At 47.7% G+C, this 20603-nt stretch overlaps 1 protein-coding gene across 1 annotated transcript; it reads right to left on the minus strand.

The window, feature by feature from the left end:
• Positions 1 to 1006: 1006 nt before the first annotated feature.
• Positions 1007 to 19270, minus strand: LRRC52 (leucine rich repeat containing 52). The gene is made up of 2 exons (XM_006741996.3): positions 18649 to 19270; positions 1007 to 1543 (listed from the first exon to the last, which is right to left on the minus strand). The coding sequence occupies exons 1-2, from the start codon at positions 19268 to 19270 to the stop codon at positions 1218 to 1220; spliced, it is 948 nt and encodes a 315-aa protein (XP_006742059.1). The 3' UTR covers positions 1007 to 1217.
• Between the last annotated feature and the right edge of the window lie 1333 nt (positions 19271 to 20603).

Consider the following 20603-nt stretch of genomic DNA (forward strand, 5'->3'; position numbering starts at 1 on the left):
GAGATAAGAACCTAGCCCCGGATTCAGGAGCTCATACTCTTAACCATCACACTGAACACGTCCCGGGGAATCACGTGGGATCCATGAGGGGGTTTCGGGACAGCTGGCTTTGTGGGTAGGGCCATGGATGGGAGTCTTGAAGGGTCTTCAGGTTGAGCTGCCCCGTCTTCTGCTCCCTTTCCCCTCCTCCGACCAGTCCGGGGAGGTGGATCACACTGGTACACACTTGGCTCTTCTGTTTAGCACTTCATGAAAGACAGCAGCTCGTAGAGCACGGGGCATGGGCTTTGGGGTCAGGCAGCCCGGGCTTCAGCAACCGTTCGGCTTCTTATCAACTGTTTGATCCTGAGCTGGTTACTTAGCCTCTCTGAGCTTCAGGAAAACGAGGGTGACAGCGACCACCTGACCCGTTGTCGTGAGGGCCGACCCAGTGAGAAAACATGTACAAAGCTGGGTATGATGCCGGGCGCTTGGTAAGGCCTCAGGAAGCGGGGGCCGCCTCTGTGTGCCTCACTCCTTTGTTTTGTCCAGGGCGTACACGATGAGCCCTTGGCCATGTTGCTAAAATTTCCTGGGGAGGCCGCTTCATGGAAAGAAAAGAACGTGGACTTTGGGGGGACTGTGCTACTGACCAGTCTCTTGTTTAACCTTTCCGGGCCTCGATTTTCCACCATAAGCTAATGTCAGTATTATAGGCTCTAGTGACAGTCTTGAGATGGGGTGTGAAGTTGGCCTGTGGACATGTTTGGACGAGTTCTCTTGATGTCAGTTCTTGCCATTGTGTCTTGTAGTTTTCTCCATTTCATTCACATTAATCGTGACTCACCCCAGACTGTTTGCCCTCTGAGGACAGGTCCTCTCAATCTTAGGTTTCTCTCATCCCTCCCGCCAGCACTTAAGTTAGAGGCATAGTAAGTGTTCATTAAATGGGAGTTGGCCTGCTTTTGTGGTGGGCTTCCTCAGCATTTAGCTGCACTTTTGCACCAGCTTCCTAGACTTTTCTAGACTTTGATCTACGCCATCCCGCTGAGCTCAAGGAAGTGCCTGGGAGCTGGTTGAGCAGGGAAGGACCAACTTGTGAAATGGCCACCAAACATTTTATTTGTTTTGCTAAATAGTCAGTATCTAAGACAGCCATGAGGGAAGGGGAGAGGGAGGGTGAGCGAGAAGGCGGGGAGCCTGGGGGAAAGGCATCATCGGATGGCAGTCTCTGGCAACTAAATCAGCTGAGGGAACCCGTCCTGGCCCGAGGCCACCCTGCTTTGGAAGACGCGCCCGCTGCCGTCCACCCTCTGCCCATGCTCCTCCTCGGCGTCGTCCTCGCTCGCCTTGCGCCGGGCGTTCTCGTAGAGCACTGCGCACATGCCCGTGAGCCAGGCGGCCACAGTGCCCGCGGAGAAGATGCAGAAGCCGATGAGCAGCAGGAAGATGTAGTCCTGGCGGTCCAGGTGCGTGATGCACATGTACCGGAGTGGGTTCCCCACCTGCGTGATGGGCCACCCCGCCAGCTCCGCGGGCTCCACGCACGTGGCGTTTTGATCATCTGCGAGGAAAAACACAGCGGGCAGAGTGCTGAGAGAGCAGAACGGCCAGGGTCCCAGGTCCGAAGGGGACCCGGAGAAGCCATGTGGACCCTTGCTACTGAGAGTGTGGTCTGCGGGCCAGTGGCATGGGTGGCAGCTGGACCTCGTTAGAGATGCAGGCTCTCAGGCACCCCCCAAACCTCCCGAATCAGAATCTGTGTGTCAACAAGGGGACGGGCGGGCACAGTCAGGTTTGAGACATACTGCACCCGCGCTGCTTCTTGCCCCCGCCCCCCTTCTGATTTCGCTGCAGTCAGCTTGCCTCCTGAAAAGGGGCTTGGCTTCTTTTTTTTTTGAAGATTTATTTATTTATCTGAGAGAGAGGGTGGGGAGGGGCCAAGGGAGAGGGAGAGAGAGAGAATCTCCAGCAGACCTCCGCTCAACGCAGAGCCCAATGCCAGGCTGGATCTCTCGACCCATGAGATCATGACGTGAGCCGAGATCAAGAGTCAGAGGCTTAAATGACTGAGCCACCCCGGTGCCCCTGCACTTGGCTCCTTAAGGATCCTCCAGGAACGAGACACCACAGCAGGGGCTGGGAGGTTGGAAACAAGCAAGATCTCCACGGAGTGTTGACCCTCCACAGAACCCCCCACCATCAATATCCATCGCCTCCCTCTCCCCTCCCTCTTCTTGGCTCCCACCTCTCCCCTCCACCTGTCCCTTTCCCTTCACCCCGGCCTGAGTCCAGCCAGGGACCATGAAGGCGTCACACCCGGCTCAACTCTCGGGAGGGACAAGATTCCCTGGAAATGCCTCCTATGTGTTCTCCACTCAGGGAATCGGGGCGTGGGGAGCTCAGGGAAAAGGATCACCAGTAGGAGAGGCAGTTCTGCTTCTCAGCAGTGAGGTTGGCATCACTGGCTCATCACACCATCTACATGAGTCTTCAGTCCTTTTTAGCAGCTGACTCAGCTGCCTGGCTACTTCTCCGAGCCCCTCCCCATGTCAAGTGCCGTAGACTTGAGTGTATAACAGAAAGCAAAGTGGGCTCTGGGGGAGCCAGACAGACCAGGGTTCAAGTCCAGACTGTTACTTACTGCTTTTGTAAACTTTGGCAGGATATCCATTTCCCTCTCTGAATCCATTTCCTCACTGTTACACGTGCAAAGAATGCTACCTGCTCCCAGGGTAACTGAGAGGATTTAATTGCCACAGGCGAGGACGCAAGCCACTGTGCCTGGTGCTCAGTAGTTGCACACAGAACTCAGAGCTTTGCCCTCAGCCTTGCCTTTTCCTAGCTCCATATGCTCCGCCACGTTGATGCAGAGGTGTGTGTGTGTGTGTGTGTGTGTGTGTGTGTGTGGTGCCAGGGGAATGTATCCAGCAGGCATTACATAAATGAGCTCCAATGCAGGGTGGAGACCAGGGCTTGAGATAATCATGCTCAAAATTATAATAGCAGCTAATATTTTCCAAGCTCTGATTACATTCTAAGCGGTATATAAACGTCTCGTTTCATTCTTATAACAACTTTGACACACACAATTCTATCATTCTTGTTGCACACATAAGGAAACAGACTCACAGAGGTTTCTAGATAACCTGAAGGATCTAGGCAGGAGACAAGACACAGAAAACGCAGACCGAGCTGTCTAAGCTCGTCTGCAGAAGTGGGAGACACAGACAAGCTAGTGCGGAGCTGCAGGTTATGTGAATGCATTCCTATCCTTGGTGACCAAGGAAGTTAGGGAAATCGGGTTTGCACAGGGGAATTAGAGAAAGGAGTACGGAAGTGAGCTGAGTGGGGAGGAGGCTGTTGGGCCTGGGGGGCCGTCGAAGTCCCCTGCAAGCTGGATAGCATTCCCCTCACCCCTGGCACTCCTCATCCCTGTGCCAGTGCACCTGCGGTGAATGGTTTGTTACTTTCAGGAAGACGGTCCGAAGGCCGTGACGCCTTTGAGGACTGGCTCTTGGTGGAGGCTGTAGACGCAGGACTGGAAGGCAGTGTGGGGCGGTTACCTCCACGGTGTGCAAAGATTACAGAGGGAAGGAGAGGAAGAGGTCCTCTTGGGGGACCCTGCCCCAAGGGGAGAGCTCTCAGGAGAGGAAAAGGGGTGGGGGCCGGGTCTCCATTACACTTGCTGTCAAGAGGCAGGTGCCCAGTCACACCTGGAGTCCTCTCTCCACTCAGCCTGGCTGGAGGGCCTTTGGGGCTTGCGTCACCTCCCCTAACTGCCAGAGACCTGATATGGGACAATACAAAGAAAGATGTATTGGGGAAAGGAAAATGTGGGATTCTGTGGGTTGGGGGTTTATCTCCTATTTTAAGAAGATTCAGCTTTCAAACTGGGGCTTTAGCGGCAGACTAAACATGAAACACCGAGTCCCGTTGGGGAGCATTACCTTGAAAGGGGCAATTAGCAGTGATTTGAAGGCTTTATTAGGTTGCTCTTAAGTGCGGGATGTGGATGTGGGTGGCTCTGCGGGGAGGGAGACCTGGGGTTTTCTACCGCTGCATTCTCTCCCCCTTCCCATTCCCTAGTCATTGCCAAGGTGGGAGCCCTCCTACCTCCCTGCAGGTCTCCCTAACTCCACTTTCCGCATTGCCCAGCTCTGGACCGTTTCACACACCCCCGCCAGATTTCCCTTCCTCAAGCACAGCTCTTCCCAGGCAAACTCTGGTTCAGAACCCTCCTCTGACTCCCCGGTAGGCCTGCGAATAACATCCAGACCCCCTGGCCCAGTGCTCAGAGCCCTCCGCACCTGCCGCCTACTACCTCGCCATCGCCCTCCCCACTTCCTAGCACTCCAGTGACCCACCCTTTGCTCCAGTCAAATTAAACTATTAATTCCTTGATTGCATCTTGCCCTTACCAGTAGCTAGCTTTGGGACACTGCTCTTTCTGTATCAAATGCCTCTTCCTCCAATTTTTGCCTCATCAAGTCCTTCCTAGCCTTCAACATCTGGTGTGAGTAAATGCACTCCCAGGAACGTTTCCACAGCCCCCTCATCCTCGTAGCTCAGACTGCATGGGATCATTCCCACTCCTGGACCCACCATTGCATTCTTACTGTGCCTGTGACACTCTCCCTCACTTGGGGGCTGTTGGCCAGAAAAGGAGTGTATTTTTTCTCCCCAACCAGACAGACAAAACTCTTGAAGGCAGAATCCGTGTCTGATCATTCTTGTTCTTGTTAATAAGAGGTATCATTTATTGAAAGAAATACTTAATTTGGGGGGATTTTCTAGTAATATATATATTTAAAGATTTTATTTATTTTGACAGAGAGAGAGAACACAAGCAGGGGGAGCGGCAGACAGAGGGAGAAGCAGGTCCCCGCCGAGCAGGGAGCCCGATGTGGGACTCGATCCCAGGACCCTGGGATCGTGACCTGAGCTGAAGGCAGACGCTTAACCGACTGAGCCACCCAGGTGCCCCTCTAGTAATATTTTTATTGTTGAATTCTACTTTAATTCTACTGTGGTCAGAGACATACTCTCTATGATTTCAGTCCTTTGAAATTTATTGAGAATTTGCTTTATGGCTGAACATAAAGTCAATTTTAGTAAGTTTTGCATGTGCCCCCAAAAGGTGTGTATTCAGTCTTTGCTGAGTGTGTTGTTCTACGGATACCAATTAAGTTGTGATTTTATACAGGTCTTCTGTATATTTGTTGACTTTGTTATTTATATCTCTACTGACTTTTTGTCTATAAAAACTATTGTCTCTTGGTTACTATTAGTCTATTAATGGTCTATTAGCTACTGTGAGAAGGATGTTCAGGTCACCAGTTTTGATTGTGCATTTACCTACTTCTTCATATAGCTCTGTCATGTTTTGCTTTACATATATTGAAGATATGTTATTAGATGTGTAGAAAGTTCTGTTTCCTCTTCCTGGTAGATTTACCCTCTTCTCACTGAGCGACCTCTCTCGTTATTTCTAGTAATGCTTCTTGCCTTAAAGTCTACTATCTTTGACATTAGTGTGGCTCCATCGAATTCCTTTTGGTTAGTGTTTGCCTTGTTTATCTTTTGCCATCCTTTTACTTCTAATCTTTCTATGTTCCTATATTTAAGACATATTTTTGTAAGCAGCATGTAGCTGGGTTTTGTTTTCCATCCAGTCTAGCAAACTTTGTATTGTAATTATTCCTTTAACATTTAATGTTAGACTGACACATTTGTTTTCAATTCGTCCCACTTATTTTTATGTCTCTTTCTCTCTACTTTGTTGGCTTTTATTTTATTTTTTCATTTCCTTTTCATCAGTTTGATAGTCGTACATTATTTTCCTATTCTAGTCTGATGTCACTAGAGATTATAGACCCATCTACCGATCCTGGAGTGCCTGATGTGTGCTGGGCATCACAGAAGGTGCTTTACAAAATTAAGCTCTACTCTTGACCACCTCACCGAGCAGTTTTAATTATTCCCATGCTATAGAATGAATAAATTGTTTATCAGTTATTCCCTTTCTGGCTCTTGATTTCCTTTCCTCTGACAAAAGGCTACCAAGTACTGTTGTACATGCTGTGCACTGCACAACTCCAGGGCCTTCATGCATATTAGAAACAGGTGAGTAGCCCCCATGTCCTTCCTCTCTCAGCCCCATTCCATGGGCCCAGGGCATTTGTCCCAGTTAAAGCTCCCAGGTATAATTACAGGTGTCATTAATGTTTAAATTCTTCCTGCAAATAGTTCCTAAGGAAACATCACCCACCATCTTGTTTGTTTCCACACATAGCATGTTACTCCCAGGCAGAAAACCTGTTTGCCAGAATCATATGTCTGCAGGAGCAAGAGTTTCTGTGGCTCAGAATCACATCTGTTAGTGCAGGAGCCCAGAAAGCCTCCCTTTCAGAAAACTGGTATGAACCCAGTTGTTCTAAGGCAAACTGCTCCTTTCTTCGCCTACAGGGACTACAGTTCTGCCCTGTGGTCTGCTGCAGGTTCCCAAAGAGCTGTGTGCAGGCTCTGAGCCCCTCGTGCTGGTGCGCTTGCTCAGGAACCATCTGGGCTGAGTGGAGGGTTCAGCCTCCACATGGTGACAATGTACACTGAAGGGTAGAATTTGGAGACTCCTTTCTCTACTAAACTGCACCTGCTACTGAGAATGCAGCACTGGTTTCTATCAGCATCACCACTTTGTCATAAGACTTCCACCTTGAACCCCGAGAAAGACCTGACCTGATTCTCCCATTTCTCCTTATTAGGCCCTAGCTTGCCCGAACGTCACTACATGTATAGTTCTTGGTCTTATTTTTTTTCTCCAGCCGATTATGTATTTGTCAAGGAAGTGGATTTATGTCCTACTCATTTGTCTGCCTCTTCCCACTAGATTATAAATTCCATGAAGACATGGATTTTTGTCTGTGTGGTTCACTATTATACCCTTAACACCTAAAACAGTGCTTCAACCATACTAGACCTCAAAGCATGGCTGTTGAATGAATGAAATGTTATCTTATTAATACCTGTTGGGGTCAATGTCATCGACAAAATGCTCAGAGGATAGTGAACCTGGGGAGATAGAAGACCATAGATGGGTCAGCTAACCCCTTGCCACCTTGGATTACTCTACGATAGACAAATACTAATCCCACTTCCCTTGTAAGAGTTTGGGGAAGATTCACTGAACCAAGGAGTGTGCAGTCCCAGAGGAGTCAGAAACAGGTCCCCAGGACCAAATGGAGGGGTAAGTCTTGAGCTGGAAAGGGGCACTCTTCTGTCCTCTGAGACTGCAGAGAAGGAAACGAGGGTAAATGCAGATGGGGACAAGTGAGGATGCAGGTGCTGTGGGCATGGCATCAAAAGGTACTTACTTATTACTACTCCCAGTTAGTGTTAGAGAACTGTCTGAGAGCAGAGGCCCTCTTTGTTCGCTTTTGTCTCCCTAACACTTGGCATATAGTAGATGCTCGATAAATGTCTGTTGAATGCATACAGGAGAGAATGGGTGGGCTATTAGTCTGGCCTCATACAACAGGTCTTAAACTCTTGTGTCTTTGGCCTTGCTCTTTAGGACCAGTTCCCAACTGGAATTTGAAGGGACCATGGTTATATTTTGCTACACTCTGGGTGGCCTAGAGGAAATGACTCTCTAGAGGGGAACCTAGATTGGACCACATAGCAGCCCCAAAACACCAAAGTCAACCAACCAGCAAGGCCCCTTTCTCAGACCCTCATGCATGGTCCTCTGAGCATTGGCTTCTACCTTTCCTACCTAGAGCTCCTTTTTTCTCATCACCTGTCTATCTCTCCTTGATGGCATAAGCCCAGGTTCAGCAAACTCCATAGGCCAAATCCAACCTGCTGCCTATTTTTGTAAATAACTTTTTCTTGGAACACACCATGCCCATTTATTTACATACTTTCCATGACTGCTTTCAGGTTACAGATGGCCAAATAGAGGAGTTACAGCAGAGGTCCACAAAGCCTAAAATATTTGCTATCTGGCTTTTTATAGAAGGCAGTGCTGACCCCTTGTCTAAACCATCCCTGGCATCTTGAAAATGTAAAGATTTGGATGATTTGGGCTTAGGCACTACAGTTCTTCTCTAGTACATTTTTTTTCCTTGGCTAAAGAGTCCATATTTTGGTAAAGGTTAAAAGTGATTCATAGACTCTTGGAACATTACAGGAAAGACATTCAAATCCAGCAAGTTCAACCCACTTATTCCTGTACTTTAGAGGGTCTTTAGGCTATAGGACTGGTCTTTTGTATAAGGGGTTGTATATGGGCATGATCTACAGGTACGAAGACCCCTTTTCCTCCTAATCCCTTCTTGTGCACTTGTCAGTACCCGGAATAAGGCCAACAGGAGATAGAACCTTTCATTCCACCAACAAAATAAGGCTTAAAGTGTATAGTCTTCTGCAAAAGGAGCTAACAACTTAAGCCCTACCCAGGGGGAAACCCTCGTTACCACTTTTCTTGAGTAAGGTTTTGATGGGGGCGGGGAGTCAGGCGGCATGGCCGGGCTGGGGGATGGTACCAGTTGGTTCATGGAAGCTAAGGGCAAATTCTTGTTTCTTCTCAGTTTGGTCTAGAGCTGGGCCTGCTTAATAACTACCCATCTGCTCAGAAAAACCCAGGTAGTGGACAGTTGTCCTCATGGATAAGAGGGATTTTAGAAAAGCTCAGTAGCAGAAGCACCAATCACCAGTCACCCAGGCGGAAATTTTGGAGCTCTCCTTGCTTCCTCTCTCACGTCACGGGCCGTATCTCCCACACAGCTCTCCCCCTTCTCTGCGCCCCATGTGGGTCCACGGTAACCATCAAGAATTGTCCCAGCGACGGCAGTAGCTAACAGTAGTTGAACACTGACTATGTGCACTTCTAAAATCCTCGTGTGGGTTATTTCATTAGCACAACAACCCAAGAAATAGGTACTAACTTAACGCCATTTTACAGGTGAGGAGCGTGGTTCTCGTGCAGACTGTGGCCCAGCTGGTAAGAGACCGAGGCAGGATTAAAAACCAGGCAGTTTGAATCCAGAGCCCATCTTAGTTTTGCCTGTTCAACCAGGAGTATGATCATCTCGAGACCAAAGGGATATTTTAGGATTGCCTAATTGGGTTGGTGTTACAGAAGCATCAGAGAAAACAGCATGAGAAGCACTGGGTATTATATAAGACCTATGAATCACTGACCTCTGCCTCTGAAACCAATAATACATTATATGTTAATTAATTGAATTTAAATTTAAAAATAAATTAAAAAAAATGAATTGACACACAAAAAAGAAAAAGAAAAAAGAAAATAGCATAAGAAACTGTGTACTTTTCTTGATATAAAGTTATTCTTTGTCTTTTATCTCACTGAAAGGAAAAGAGGGACTCTCAGGTGGGCCCCTCGATTCCATTTGCCCCACATCCTCACACTCAGACCCATGCGTGCTCACCCTCGCTTCCTTCCCAGAGGAGGGGCCCTTCCCTGTTTAAGGCTGGCCTTCCATTTGGTTCTGGAGTCCATCCATTCCTGGCTTCACATCAGTTATTGCCCCTGTCCCAAGTCTTTGCCCTGTATGACTCCTTCTCAGCAGCAGATAAACACATGCACGGACCTCTTTGCTCTGAAGAAAATAAATACCCCCTTTATACAGTTCTCCTCCATCTATCACCCTATCTCCTCAGTCCACAGCCAAGTTCCTAGAAGAGTTTACATGTGTTTTTTTTTTTTCAAGTAAGCTCTACACCCAACGTGGGGCTTGAACCCACGACCCTGAGATCAAAAGTTGCATGCTCCATCGACTAAGGCAGCCAGGCACCCCAAGTTTACATTTTTTTCTACACCCTTTTTCTTCCTTGCTGTTCATTCTGTAACCCACTGTCCACTCATCATGCCATTGGAACTGTCCAAGACCAGGGACCTCTTGGTAGCTAAATGTGATAGACACTTTTCAATCCTTACTTGACCTACTTCTATTCTTTGAAACTCTTCTTCTCTTGGCTTCTGTGAGTCCACCCTTCTCTGATATCCTTTCTTTTATACTGGCTGCTCCTGCCCAGGGCACTTCATGGATGGCTCTTTTTCGCCCTTCCATATGTTGGCATTCCCCAAAGCTTCTGTCCTTGACCTGTTACTCCCCCCCACCCCCATTCTAAACTCTTTTGCTGCCTTATCTCATTCTTTGTTTGGTTTCAGTGATCACCAGTGAGCTGATGATTCTCAAATATATCTTCTATTCTTTATTCTGGATTTCAGGTCAGAACATCCGAAGGCCTCCTGGTTCACAGGGGCCCTCCCACTCAACACGCTCAAGATGGGACATGGTTCTCCCTTAAGCTCCTTGCTGCCCCTCCTCCGAGTGTCCATCCCAGGGAAGCCTCCAGAGCTGTTCAAACCAATTCTTTCCTGTTATTTTCCATATCTCATTTATTAATTGATTTTCTCAATAAATATTTATTGAGCCTTTTTTCTGTGTCAGGCCTTGAGCTAGTTTCTGAAGATTCAGACATGTTCTTTGCTCTCATAGACCTTACTGTCTATCAGAGAAGATAAATTTTAAATATTCAAATCTATTAATTACTTAGAATTGGGCCAGAAGTCATGAAGGGAGGACTGGGAACTTGGGAGGGTCTAGGTTAGTCCAGAGTCCTATTGCTTCTACCTTCTATTTTATTTTATTTTATTTATTTATTTTATTTACTTATTTATTTTTAATTTCTTTGACAGACAGACAGCGAGAGAGGGAACACGAGCAGGGGCAGAGGGAGAGGCAGAAGCGGGCTTCCCGCAGTGGGGGAGCCCGATGCGGGGCTTGATCCCGGGACCCTGGAATCATGGCCTGAGCCGAAGGCAGACGCTTACCGACTGAGCCACCCAGGCACCCACTTCTATTTTATTTTTTAAAGATTTTATTTATTTATTTGTCAGAGAGAGAGAGCACAAGCAGGGGGAGCGGCAGGCAGAGGGAGAAGCAGGCTCCCCACTGAGCAAGGAGCCCTACGTGGGACTCGATCCCAGGACCCTGGGATCATGACCTGAGCCGAAGGCAGACACTTAACTGACTGAGCCACCCAGGCATCCCTGCTTCTACCTTTTAAATGGTTCCTTATGACCTGTCTAGACTTCTTCATCTGCTGCTATGGGCCTTTCCTCCCTTCCCTGAATGCCCACAGGAGCCTCCTAGCCCTGCATCCAGGCTTGCCTGCCTCCCAGAGCTTCTCAGGATGCCCTGCATGTTCCCCAGAGAATCCTCCAAAGGCCCTTCACGGCTGGATCCCTGTTTCTCTTTCTAGCCACATCCACACTCTGCTGGATTATCTCCAGGCTGGAGAGCTCTTCACTTCTGGAGATAAGGAGACTGAGGTTGGCTGCTTTGGCCAGCCTTGCACTGCTGCCTTCCAGAGGCCTGAGTGGTGCTGGGTGACCAGAGAGGCCATGCACAGAGGTCTGGCATTTCTGAGCTCGAAGGGACTTTGGATCACCTACTTTCAGGGATCTCAAGTGGGCTGAGCTCAAGAGTGTGTGAGAATCACTCAGGATCCTTCCTAAACTGCATGTGCTTGCCACCCACTCCCTTCTTGGCTTTTCTGGGTGGTTTGGGACCACTGACCCAGTTGTGTCCCTCCCAGCCCCTCACTGTCCCCATGAGGCTGCTTCTCTGGCTCTCAGCAGGTGTTTGTGAGAAAGTCGGAGACATAGGCTGGCAGAGCAGCTGACGGCCGTGGAAACGTCTGCGGCCCAGCTGTCCCTTTCTGCACGTCTGGTCTTTGCAGCAATTTCTCTGACGGAGAAGAGGGGTTAGCATTAATCGTGGAAGAGTGCGAGGACCTGAATTCATTCTGGAAATCTAAGTCTTGGCACAGTAGTAGATGACTTTGTACTTGGTGGGTTGAAATGGGGCCATTATCCTATTACAGCAGCCTTGAATACAGGATGAAGTAGCCTTGGAATGAAACTAAGATGTTCTCCACTCAAAATGCCCTCGAGATGACGTGGACCCGAAACAGCACATGACCCAACCCATCTGCTCCCTGCAGATGTCCCTGAGTGGCTTTGTCCCCTGCTTCTGCAACACTCCTGCCCAGACTCCTCTTTGATTTGTGGGCCCCACCATCGGGTCACCCAGGACTGCTTAAGGACGATAATTTCAGAGCTGACAGAGAGGGACACTCTGTCCCCAAACTACCCCCACTTCCACTCCTGGTAGTCTGTCACTTTCCAAACTCTCACTGTTTCTTGTTGTTTTCTGTCACATTGCAAATGCCCCTTGAGGGAGACACGTCAAAACATTATTAGCCACTAACGCCTTGGTGCAAATCAATTTATTCACTAGTGGGAGCAGCCGCCGTAGATCTAGAATGGAAGCCATTGTCATAGGGTCTCTCGAAATATGGCGTAAGGATTTGCACTGTCCAAAACCGGATTCTCTGGATACGGGGCCTGGGGTTCCTATGCTCACTGGAATTTGAGAACCACTGGTTGAGTGGGCCAGGCCTGGGAGGATAGTCTAGGGCACTGAGTCCCCTGGGGATGGAGGTATTATTCTAGTCAAGTAGATGATACTTAAGATAGGAGGTAGGACAGTGCAGGAGTTCAAGGCTGTCTGCTTCCTAATTATGTGCATGTCCTAATTATGTGACTGTGGCCTGCTTCTCCAGGAATGTCTCCACGTCAGCATTGATCCATTGCATTGCCCATCTGGGACCCTGTCTGCGGATCACTGCTCTCCTCCTGCAGTTAAGTGCACCTTATCTTTCCATTTAGGTCTATAGACTACCAGCTAGAAGGGGCTGTAGAGAGTATCTAATCCTACTCTCTTTTTATTTCAAAGACAAGTGAGTCTCAGAGGGCAAGGGACTTGCCCCACATCACCCAGTGGCATTGCTGGGACCAGGACAGGATCTCTTGGCTTTCAATTGCATTTTCTCTCTCTTATATCCCACAATTGTCTTATTAAAGATGGACATTATGACTTCTTTTCCCTATGATGGAAGCACTCCAGCCTTATAATACAATGTTGGGCATATAATGAACATACAACAAATATTTCAGAGTCGAATTGACTAGGATGTGTCTAAGAGTAAGGAGAGGTCATGGCATGGGGGGGTGGGAAACACTGAATCTGGATGTCAGGAGATCTCCGTGTTGGGCTTGGCTCTACAGCCACTTACCTGTAAGGAAGTGAGATTCTAAAGTTCCAGCTGAAGCATCTTATATTAAAAGGCTACCCTGACCCATATGGTGGCCAATGGCCATTCATGGGGCTACTTACATGATTTAAAACAACATAAAATTAAAAATTCAGTTCCTCATTTGCACTAGCCTGATTTCAAGAGCTCCACAGCCATATGTGGCTAGGGGCAACCATATCGGACAGAACAGATATAGGCTATTTCTACTGCAGCAGAGACTTTAGTTGGACAGTGCTAGACTAGACTTTGGGAGAAGATAGGATGGAGGCCAGGAGCCTTATGTCCAGAAGCCTAGAGTTGTGTGAGTTTTTAAGAGCATCTTCAGAGGCATTCAACCCTGTGCTACTAGGCAGCTCTCTCCTGGGAAGAGCTCAGTTGCCACTCTCACCTTCAAAGAGCATTAATGCCTGGGAAATTACAGTTCCAGCCAGGAATTAGTCCTCCTATCTGCTGACCAAGGCCAAAAAGAAAATGGAATCTGTGGGTCTGTTTTTAACTCTGCATTGATCAGAGCATCTGGGTGACCAGCACTTTATAACTCACCTCCATTTCTGCTGTGATTTTCATGTTTGCAAACTGAGTATGTAAGCTCCTTGAGGATGGAATGGTTTTCAGTGCATCTGGTGAGTATATCATTGGAGGGTTTCTTTTGATGAAGACCTTTAATAATAGCACCAAATCTCTTGCCAATGTGGGAAAATTTTGATATTCCTATTCAGTGTAGCTTTATGATGAAAAAAGGTGAATAAAACATTTAACCTTCTCTACAGCCCCTTTATGGGGGTGAACTGAGCCAACATGGGACATAGGGGAAGAGCATATTACTGCCTTCACACCTTTTAAGATCTCCCCATTTCTTTCCTGGACCTCAGCTTCCTTCAAGATTCCCCACTGTTGCAGAATTAATCTTAGCTAACTGTATTTCTCAAGAATTCACTTCTGCCTCTGATGTGAGAGCTGATAAAGGCTTGAGGGCACTGGTATTATTCAGCCCAGGAGTTCATATATTTTTGCAGGGTCCTCTTCAAGATTTGGGCACTCTTGGGGATCCAAAGGTGTAAATCTCTAATGGCTAATTTTAGCTCAGTGGTAGGCAGTGGATGGGGGCAAAGTCTTCTTCAGATAACAAAATCACACCATGTAGGTGACTTCTTGCTTTCAAGGCCATGTCTGCCCCACAGTTGGACCTCCCTGCCCTCATCCCTTGAAAGCTGTCTGCATGTCCACACCTGTTCCTGCAAGTGGGGCTTGTCTTTAGGTAGAACTCCAGTTCCAGATTCAGGTGACTCAGGAAGAACCACTTTGCTACTACTGGGCCCAGCCCTGAGTCTTATGGTCCAGGCTGAGACGAAGCCTTGATCTGGGCTTCTGGTTTTGTTCCCCAGTCTGAACTCTTGTGTTCATAACTTGCCTAATATCCAACTCCCTCGAAGATTCTCTCTGTCCCATTTTCCCAGGGATTAGAGCCCTGGGACCTGCTGCTCACCTTTCAACGTCCTATCTATATCCCCCTCCCCCCATACATCCTTATAGCCATGTTTCCTGGATGGGGTACACTGTCCTGTCGTTCCATGTGTGCCGAGGCTTCCTGAAGTCTACTGCTTATCCCGGGGTCACCTGACTGATGTCTGCTACTCTCTTAAGTACCCTGTATCTTTCCCACGTCTGCCAACCATTCGTTTATTGAATGCTTTTTGGTATGCAAGACTTAATGCTAACGGCAGTTTGTAAGCGTTCTCATCTCAGCCGCCTAGATAGGTTGGTTCTATTATTATACCTGTCTGAAAGATGAGGAAGTTGAAGTTCAGAGAGGTTAAGTAACTTCTCTGATTTCCTATAAATAGCAAGTGGCAGGGCTAGGGTTATAATTCAGGTCTGTTTCACTCCAACCTGACTCTTTAACACTGGGCTCCCCTGCCTGCACGCTGGCTGTCCTTTCCCACCTGCCACTGAGGCTGTCCCAAGTGCCTCCTCCACCCGGTGGGCACATGGTGGCCTCTTTTGTCCTGCTCTGCCCAGTAGGATAGTCCTGCTGTCCCTGACTGGACCATGGGACATATATGGTGCAGATGACCATAGTCATGTGGGTCTCCACACACAGCTCAAGGTTCTCTCCATGAGCACTTGTTGGGCACATAATAGGACTCAATAGATGAATGGATGAACTGAGTGGTAGCATGGAAGCTTGCTTTTCAAGGGATCTCCATACTGCCATCCTACTGTCATGCTGACCTTAATACTCTCCCACAGGGAAAATCTCCCAGTACTAACGTTCATATCTTCCTGGGTCTAAAATGAAACCCATCTTTAATTTGGATTCTTCTTTCTAAATAACCAGGTTACTCAGCTCATTTCATAGAGATTCTTCTTAGATCCTGCAGTGTGGGTACATGGGGAGAGAGATGTATACGCTCTATTTTAGAACATGCTGAAGATCACCTTTTGATAGCCAAGGTGGTAAAAGAGGTGGGCCTAAGCCTGAGCGTTTGTCAATAGCAAAGATATTTCCACTTAACAGAGGCATGAATCATGTGAGAGTCACACAAAAGAAATATCTTCCATTGTGTTGAGGGCTGGCTCAAGGGCAAGAGAAGCATCTAATGAATTCTACTGTGTGTGCCTCTTCACGTGCGGGTGTGTGTCTATATATTGATGTGTGTATGTGTGTCATGTATGTGTAATATGTGCATGATTGTGTATGTGAATAGGTGTATCTATAGGTATGCGTGTATGGTATGTGTGTATGAGCACATCTTTGTGCTTATATGTATGTGGGTATATGTATGTGTGTTTGCACATGTGTTTATGTGTATGTGACGGTATGTGTGTGTGTGTATGTGTGGGAAGGGACAATCTGACTGACTGAGATGCAAAGGTGAGCAAATACTGAGGTTAGGCTCCTACTTTGGGAGTTTGGGTAGGTTGGGATGAACTTGGGCTTATAAGGAGCATGCAGGCATGTAATGAATTTATGATGGCTAGAGCTCATTATCCAATGGAAATGATCTTGGGTGAGTTCCATGTGTAGTCAGATAGGAAATAAAGTTGTAATTTAGACGCTGTGGCCATATGCTTATAACATGACATATTTATAACTAAACTGACTTACAGGATCATAGTTACCATGGAATTCAGGGGTTTAAGATATTGTAGTCTCATCAAAAAAGACCTGAATCAGGAGGTTCAAATCTTTTTTTTTTTTTTTTTGCTATTTCCTAGCCATGTGATTTTGGGCCAGTCTGTTTTCTCAACCCTGTCATGGCATTACCAATCCTAGCCTCTTCCACAGGCCTAGGGCACAAAATTTAAGGGTTGGTATGACATTTAAAGTAAAGAAAATGAGACCGCATGTGTGAAAAAACTCTAGCAGCTGCAAAGCTCTCTATAAAGATAAACTGTTCTATGTCTGGCCTTGGGCTCATTAGTGTTTTCAAGAGATAACAATTATTAGCTAGGGCAAGGAGACCATAGTTCTGCATGAAGTCGTCTGGCTGAGTTCCTCTAGGCCACCAAACAGCAGAGAGAGATGAGCAGATCAGCAGTTGTTGTGGGTGTGAGTTGGGGGCGGAGTGGGGGGCTTATACTGGCCAGTGGATAAAAGCTTTGTCTACCTCAAAAGACAGACTCTGTTCATGAGGAGCTTATGAGCTTGATAAGATAGATACCCGCTTCTGGTGTTTTTGAAAACACACAGTGAAACAGATCCGGTTTATAATCCTAGTCAATTCTGGAATGAAATGAGTCAAGGAGTCCAAAGCAGTCATCCTGAGCACTCTGAGAAGACACAACTCTGTAAGCAGAATCTTGATTGAGGGAGATTTGGTGGCAGGTGAAGCAGCAGGCTTTGGGACTGGGGAAGAAGCCAAGCTACGTCACCCTTTTCAGCTAGGGTAGGAGGGCCTCCTGGCTACTTGGTGGGCTCTACTCAAGGAAAATATATACTTATGGTGGGCAGGGGGCAAGAGAAGATGAAGCTTCTTCACAGGCTAGTTCCCAAGACAACTGCTCCTCTATTCTTTTATGATTCGTCCTCTTAAGAAGATGGTCTGATGAAGTTCTTTCCTTTTGATTTATTCTAACTCGGATTGTGTACCTGGGAGCTGGGCCAGGTGCCCAGGGCACGAAATGTAAGGAGCCACACACTCTTACTGTCTCCCTGAATTTTGCATCCCAGGAGGCTCGCTTGCCTCACCATTGTCCAGGCCCTTCCTGGAAGACATGTTAAGACCTGTCCACTGGAAGGAGGGCCAGGAGAGCACATTTTCACTTGCCACCACCATTCAGCTCCCTCTCCCCCAGGCCCCCCTAAAGCCTATCATGTTGGCCAGGAATCTTTCTGGGATATGGCCACCTGGGCAAGAACTTCATGGTGGAGGCTTCAGCAGGTGCTGGTGTATGAAAATATTTTTCAAGAACAAACACACAGGGAAGGGAGCTGGTGCATGAAAATATTTTCAAAACAGCCACTTGGGGAAGGGAGAGAAAACATGGTTTTGACAGGGTTTGAATCCGAAGTCCAATTTTACCAGATTACATCCGTGGCTCCAGGCTTTCATTTCCCATTTCCTTGAAGTCCTGAGTGAAGGTGATGTTGGTAGAGTGGGATAATTGGAGGCTGAGGATGGGACAGAAAAGTCACTGAAAAGAAGAGGGGGTTGAGACACTGGAGTGCCCAGGGGACCGTGGCAGAGGGGTGGCAGCAACTGGTTTGGAAATCTACCAGGTAAGACTTGAGAATCTGCCCGTGAGATTGGAATCTCCCTGTTGGACAATGTGGGCACTGGTGACCTGTTCTTCATGGATGCACGCCATTCCCTCCTTCCTTACAGGGTTAGCATCTTGAAGACAAAGGAGCCATCAACAGCCTCTCTTCTCCTTTCTCTCCACTCCCACTCTCACTGTCTAGGGAGCTCCTGTGCCCCTCCCTCTACCTCTATTGAACTTTCTCCTCTGTACATCATACTGTCGGGTTTTGGATGGCCTATGCATGACTGAATTCACTTTCGGATCTTAGAAAAATTCAGTCACTGAATCAAACAGATTAAAATAGTCCACCAATGGAATACAGTGTCCCTGAATTTGTTACTTTGCAGTTAAAGAACTTGATCATTTCCACACATACCATTTTACGTTGACACAACAGCTCCATACGCTGAGCCATATTATTGTCCTCACCTGATGGATCAGGAAACTGAGGCTCAAAGACATTGTCTGTCCCTAGGGCAGCCAGCTAGTAAGTGCTGAGTCTGGGACCAGAACTCAGATCTTTGGATTCCTACTCCAGAACTTCTCTGCGGACCCTATTGCCTCTCCAGTCAACCCCAGGTGGATCCTGCAGAGCAATAAGAACGCTTTCGATCAGCTTCCCCCAGAGTTTTCTCCCATCCTGACCATCTTTTGACTTTACCTTTTCTGGAACCCATTCCTCCTGCTCCATCACATCCTCCTCGTCCCCACACGCAATCAGACCCTCACCTGGATGGTTCAGATGGGACACTATTAAGTAGATGGTGAAGTCTAGGAAGGAGCAGTTGCATTTCCATGGGTTTCCACTCAGATACAGGGTCTGTAGTGTTATGAGGTGTTGGAAGGCAGCGTTGTCCAAGGTCTGCAAGCCGGTGTTTCTGAGGTCCAGGTACCTCAGAGAGCTGGTGTTGGCAAAGGTATACTTGTTCAGAGAGAACAGGTGAGGGTTGTTGGAGATGTTCAGCTGCACCAGGTTGCTGAGCACGGAGAAACTGTATGGGGAGATCAAGGTTAGGTTGTTGGAGCTGAGATCAAGGTAGATGAGTTTGAAGACCCCGATGAAGGTATAATCCATCACCTCGCGTATCAGGTTATTCCGACAGTCCAAGTAAACAAGGTCACTGAGGAGTCCTAGATTCATCGCTGGCAAAAACGTGATGCGGTTATCATTCAAGTATAGCCTCCGGGTGCTCAGGGGTACATCAGGGGGATACTCGGCTAACTGGATCCCTGTGCAGATCACTTCCTGGGCTTGACACTGACAATTATTTGGACACTTTGACCCCGAGACCAGTCCCATTCCAAAGGAAAAGAGTAACCACCCGGGGCCAGGGCCTGAAGCAAGGGACATAGTAAGAAGCTGCAACTGCCCTCCTTCCACCTTCCTGCGGGCGCTGTCCCTCTGATCAGAAGCCTGCCAAGGGGCGGGGTGGGGGAGGAGGGGTGCTGGAAAGAACTGTAACACTCTAGCTTTGTGCAAAGCAATTTTCCATTACAGGAGAACTGAACAGAAGTTGAAACGCGAGGCCCAATGCCCCGCCGCCCGGCTTGGTGGCTCAGCCGCCCGCTCACTCCTGGACTGCTGCTGGAAGCTTGCCCGCTTGGCGGCTTTGAAAGGTCTCACCCTTTCCCTGCGTTTGCAAGTGAAGGGGAGCCAGGGGAGAGCCACATGACAATGAGGTTGCCAGTTGACACCTTTGTGATGTCAGCAGCCTCAGGAGACTGCCTGGCTGAGGGAGGGAGAGTCCTGCCTCTCTCCCCTTCTGGGTGGTGTGGGGGTGTTTTGTGTATCTCGGTAAGCTGGCTGTCCCTGGGGGCATCGGGGCCTGCAGCGTGGGGCTGGGGGGCTGTGCTCAGGTTCGTGTGTGTGTGTGTGTGTGTGTGTGTGTGTGTGTACCAGGTCCCTACAGAGGTGTAGTGGAGGATTAGGTTAGCTTGGGTCCCCTAATCCACAGGCTATAGAGGGACCTTGGAAGTAGTTTCTTTACTGATGGCAAAGCGATTTGTTTAAGGTCAGTTCTCTGAGTGGGTCCTTTCCTTTGTAAATGAATTTGGATGGATGCCAGTTTTTGGTGGTGTTGGGAGAGTATGGGAAAGGGGAGCCTCCTTTGAAATGAGGAAAAGAAATTCCTCTGATAAGGTGGACCTCTTCAGATTGCTTTCCTAGCGTGCCTATGGCCCTGTCTGCATTTGGAATATATATGTGTGCTAGTATTTTAAAAAGCCTTTAGAGTAGGTATAAGGTACTCCCCTCAACCAAAACCCAAATGTATAAAAAAAACCTGAGTGCAATGATATGAACTATTTCTTACCATTACTATTCTCCTAGACTTTTAAAATAGTGAGTGCCTCTCTAGAGCTTCTAGTGGGAGTTTATATTCATTAACTATTTGAGGGATGATGGAAGGGGGTTCTTTTGGAGGGAGGGATAGAGAGTCTGGAAACTTAAGAGTTAGGATGTATCATTTACTCCATGGAAGAAGGCACATGAGGCAGAAATGAAGAAAAAGCACCTCAGGAATTAAGATTTATATTTGGGGGAAAATGGGATTTGATACAGAACTTAGCTGTGAATATTAATAAAATAATGCAACCTATATTTAGCTTAGCACAGTACCTGGCACCTGGTATGTAATAAATATTTATTGAATGAATGATGCGTGAATGTCTCTGATGGTTTGTTC

The sequence above is a fragment of the Leptonychotes weddellii genome, chromosome 6 (assembly GCF_054177405.1).
Source record: "Leptonychotes weddellii isolate Sample4059 chromosome 6, ASM5417740v2, whole genome shotgun sequence".
NCBI classification, from domain to species: domain Eukaryota; kingdom Metazoa; phylum Chordata; class Mammalia; order Carnivora; family Phocidae; genus Leptonychotes; species Leptonychotes weddellii.

Bases quoted from the DNA above. Each gene is read 5' to 3' on its own strand.
- LRRC52 (XM_006741996.3), bottom strand. From the start codon at position 19,270: ATGTCCCTTGCTTCAGGCCCTGGCCCCGGGTGGTTACTCTTTTCCTTT. The intron at 1,544-18,648 runs GTGAGGGTCTGA...TTTTCCTCGCAG, and splicing joins GTCCCATCTGAACCATCCAG to ATGATCAAAACGCCACGTGC.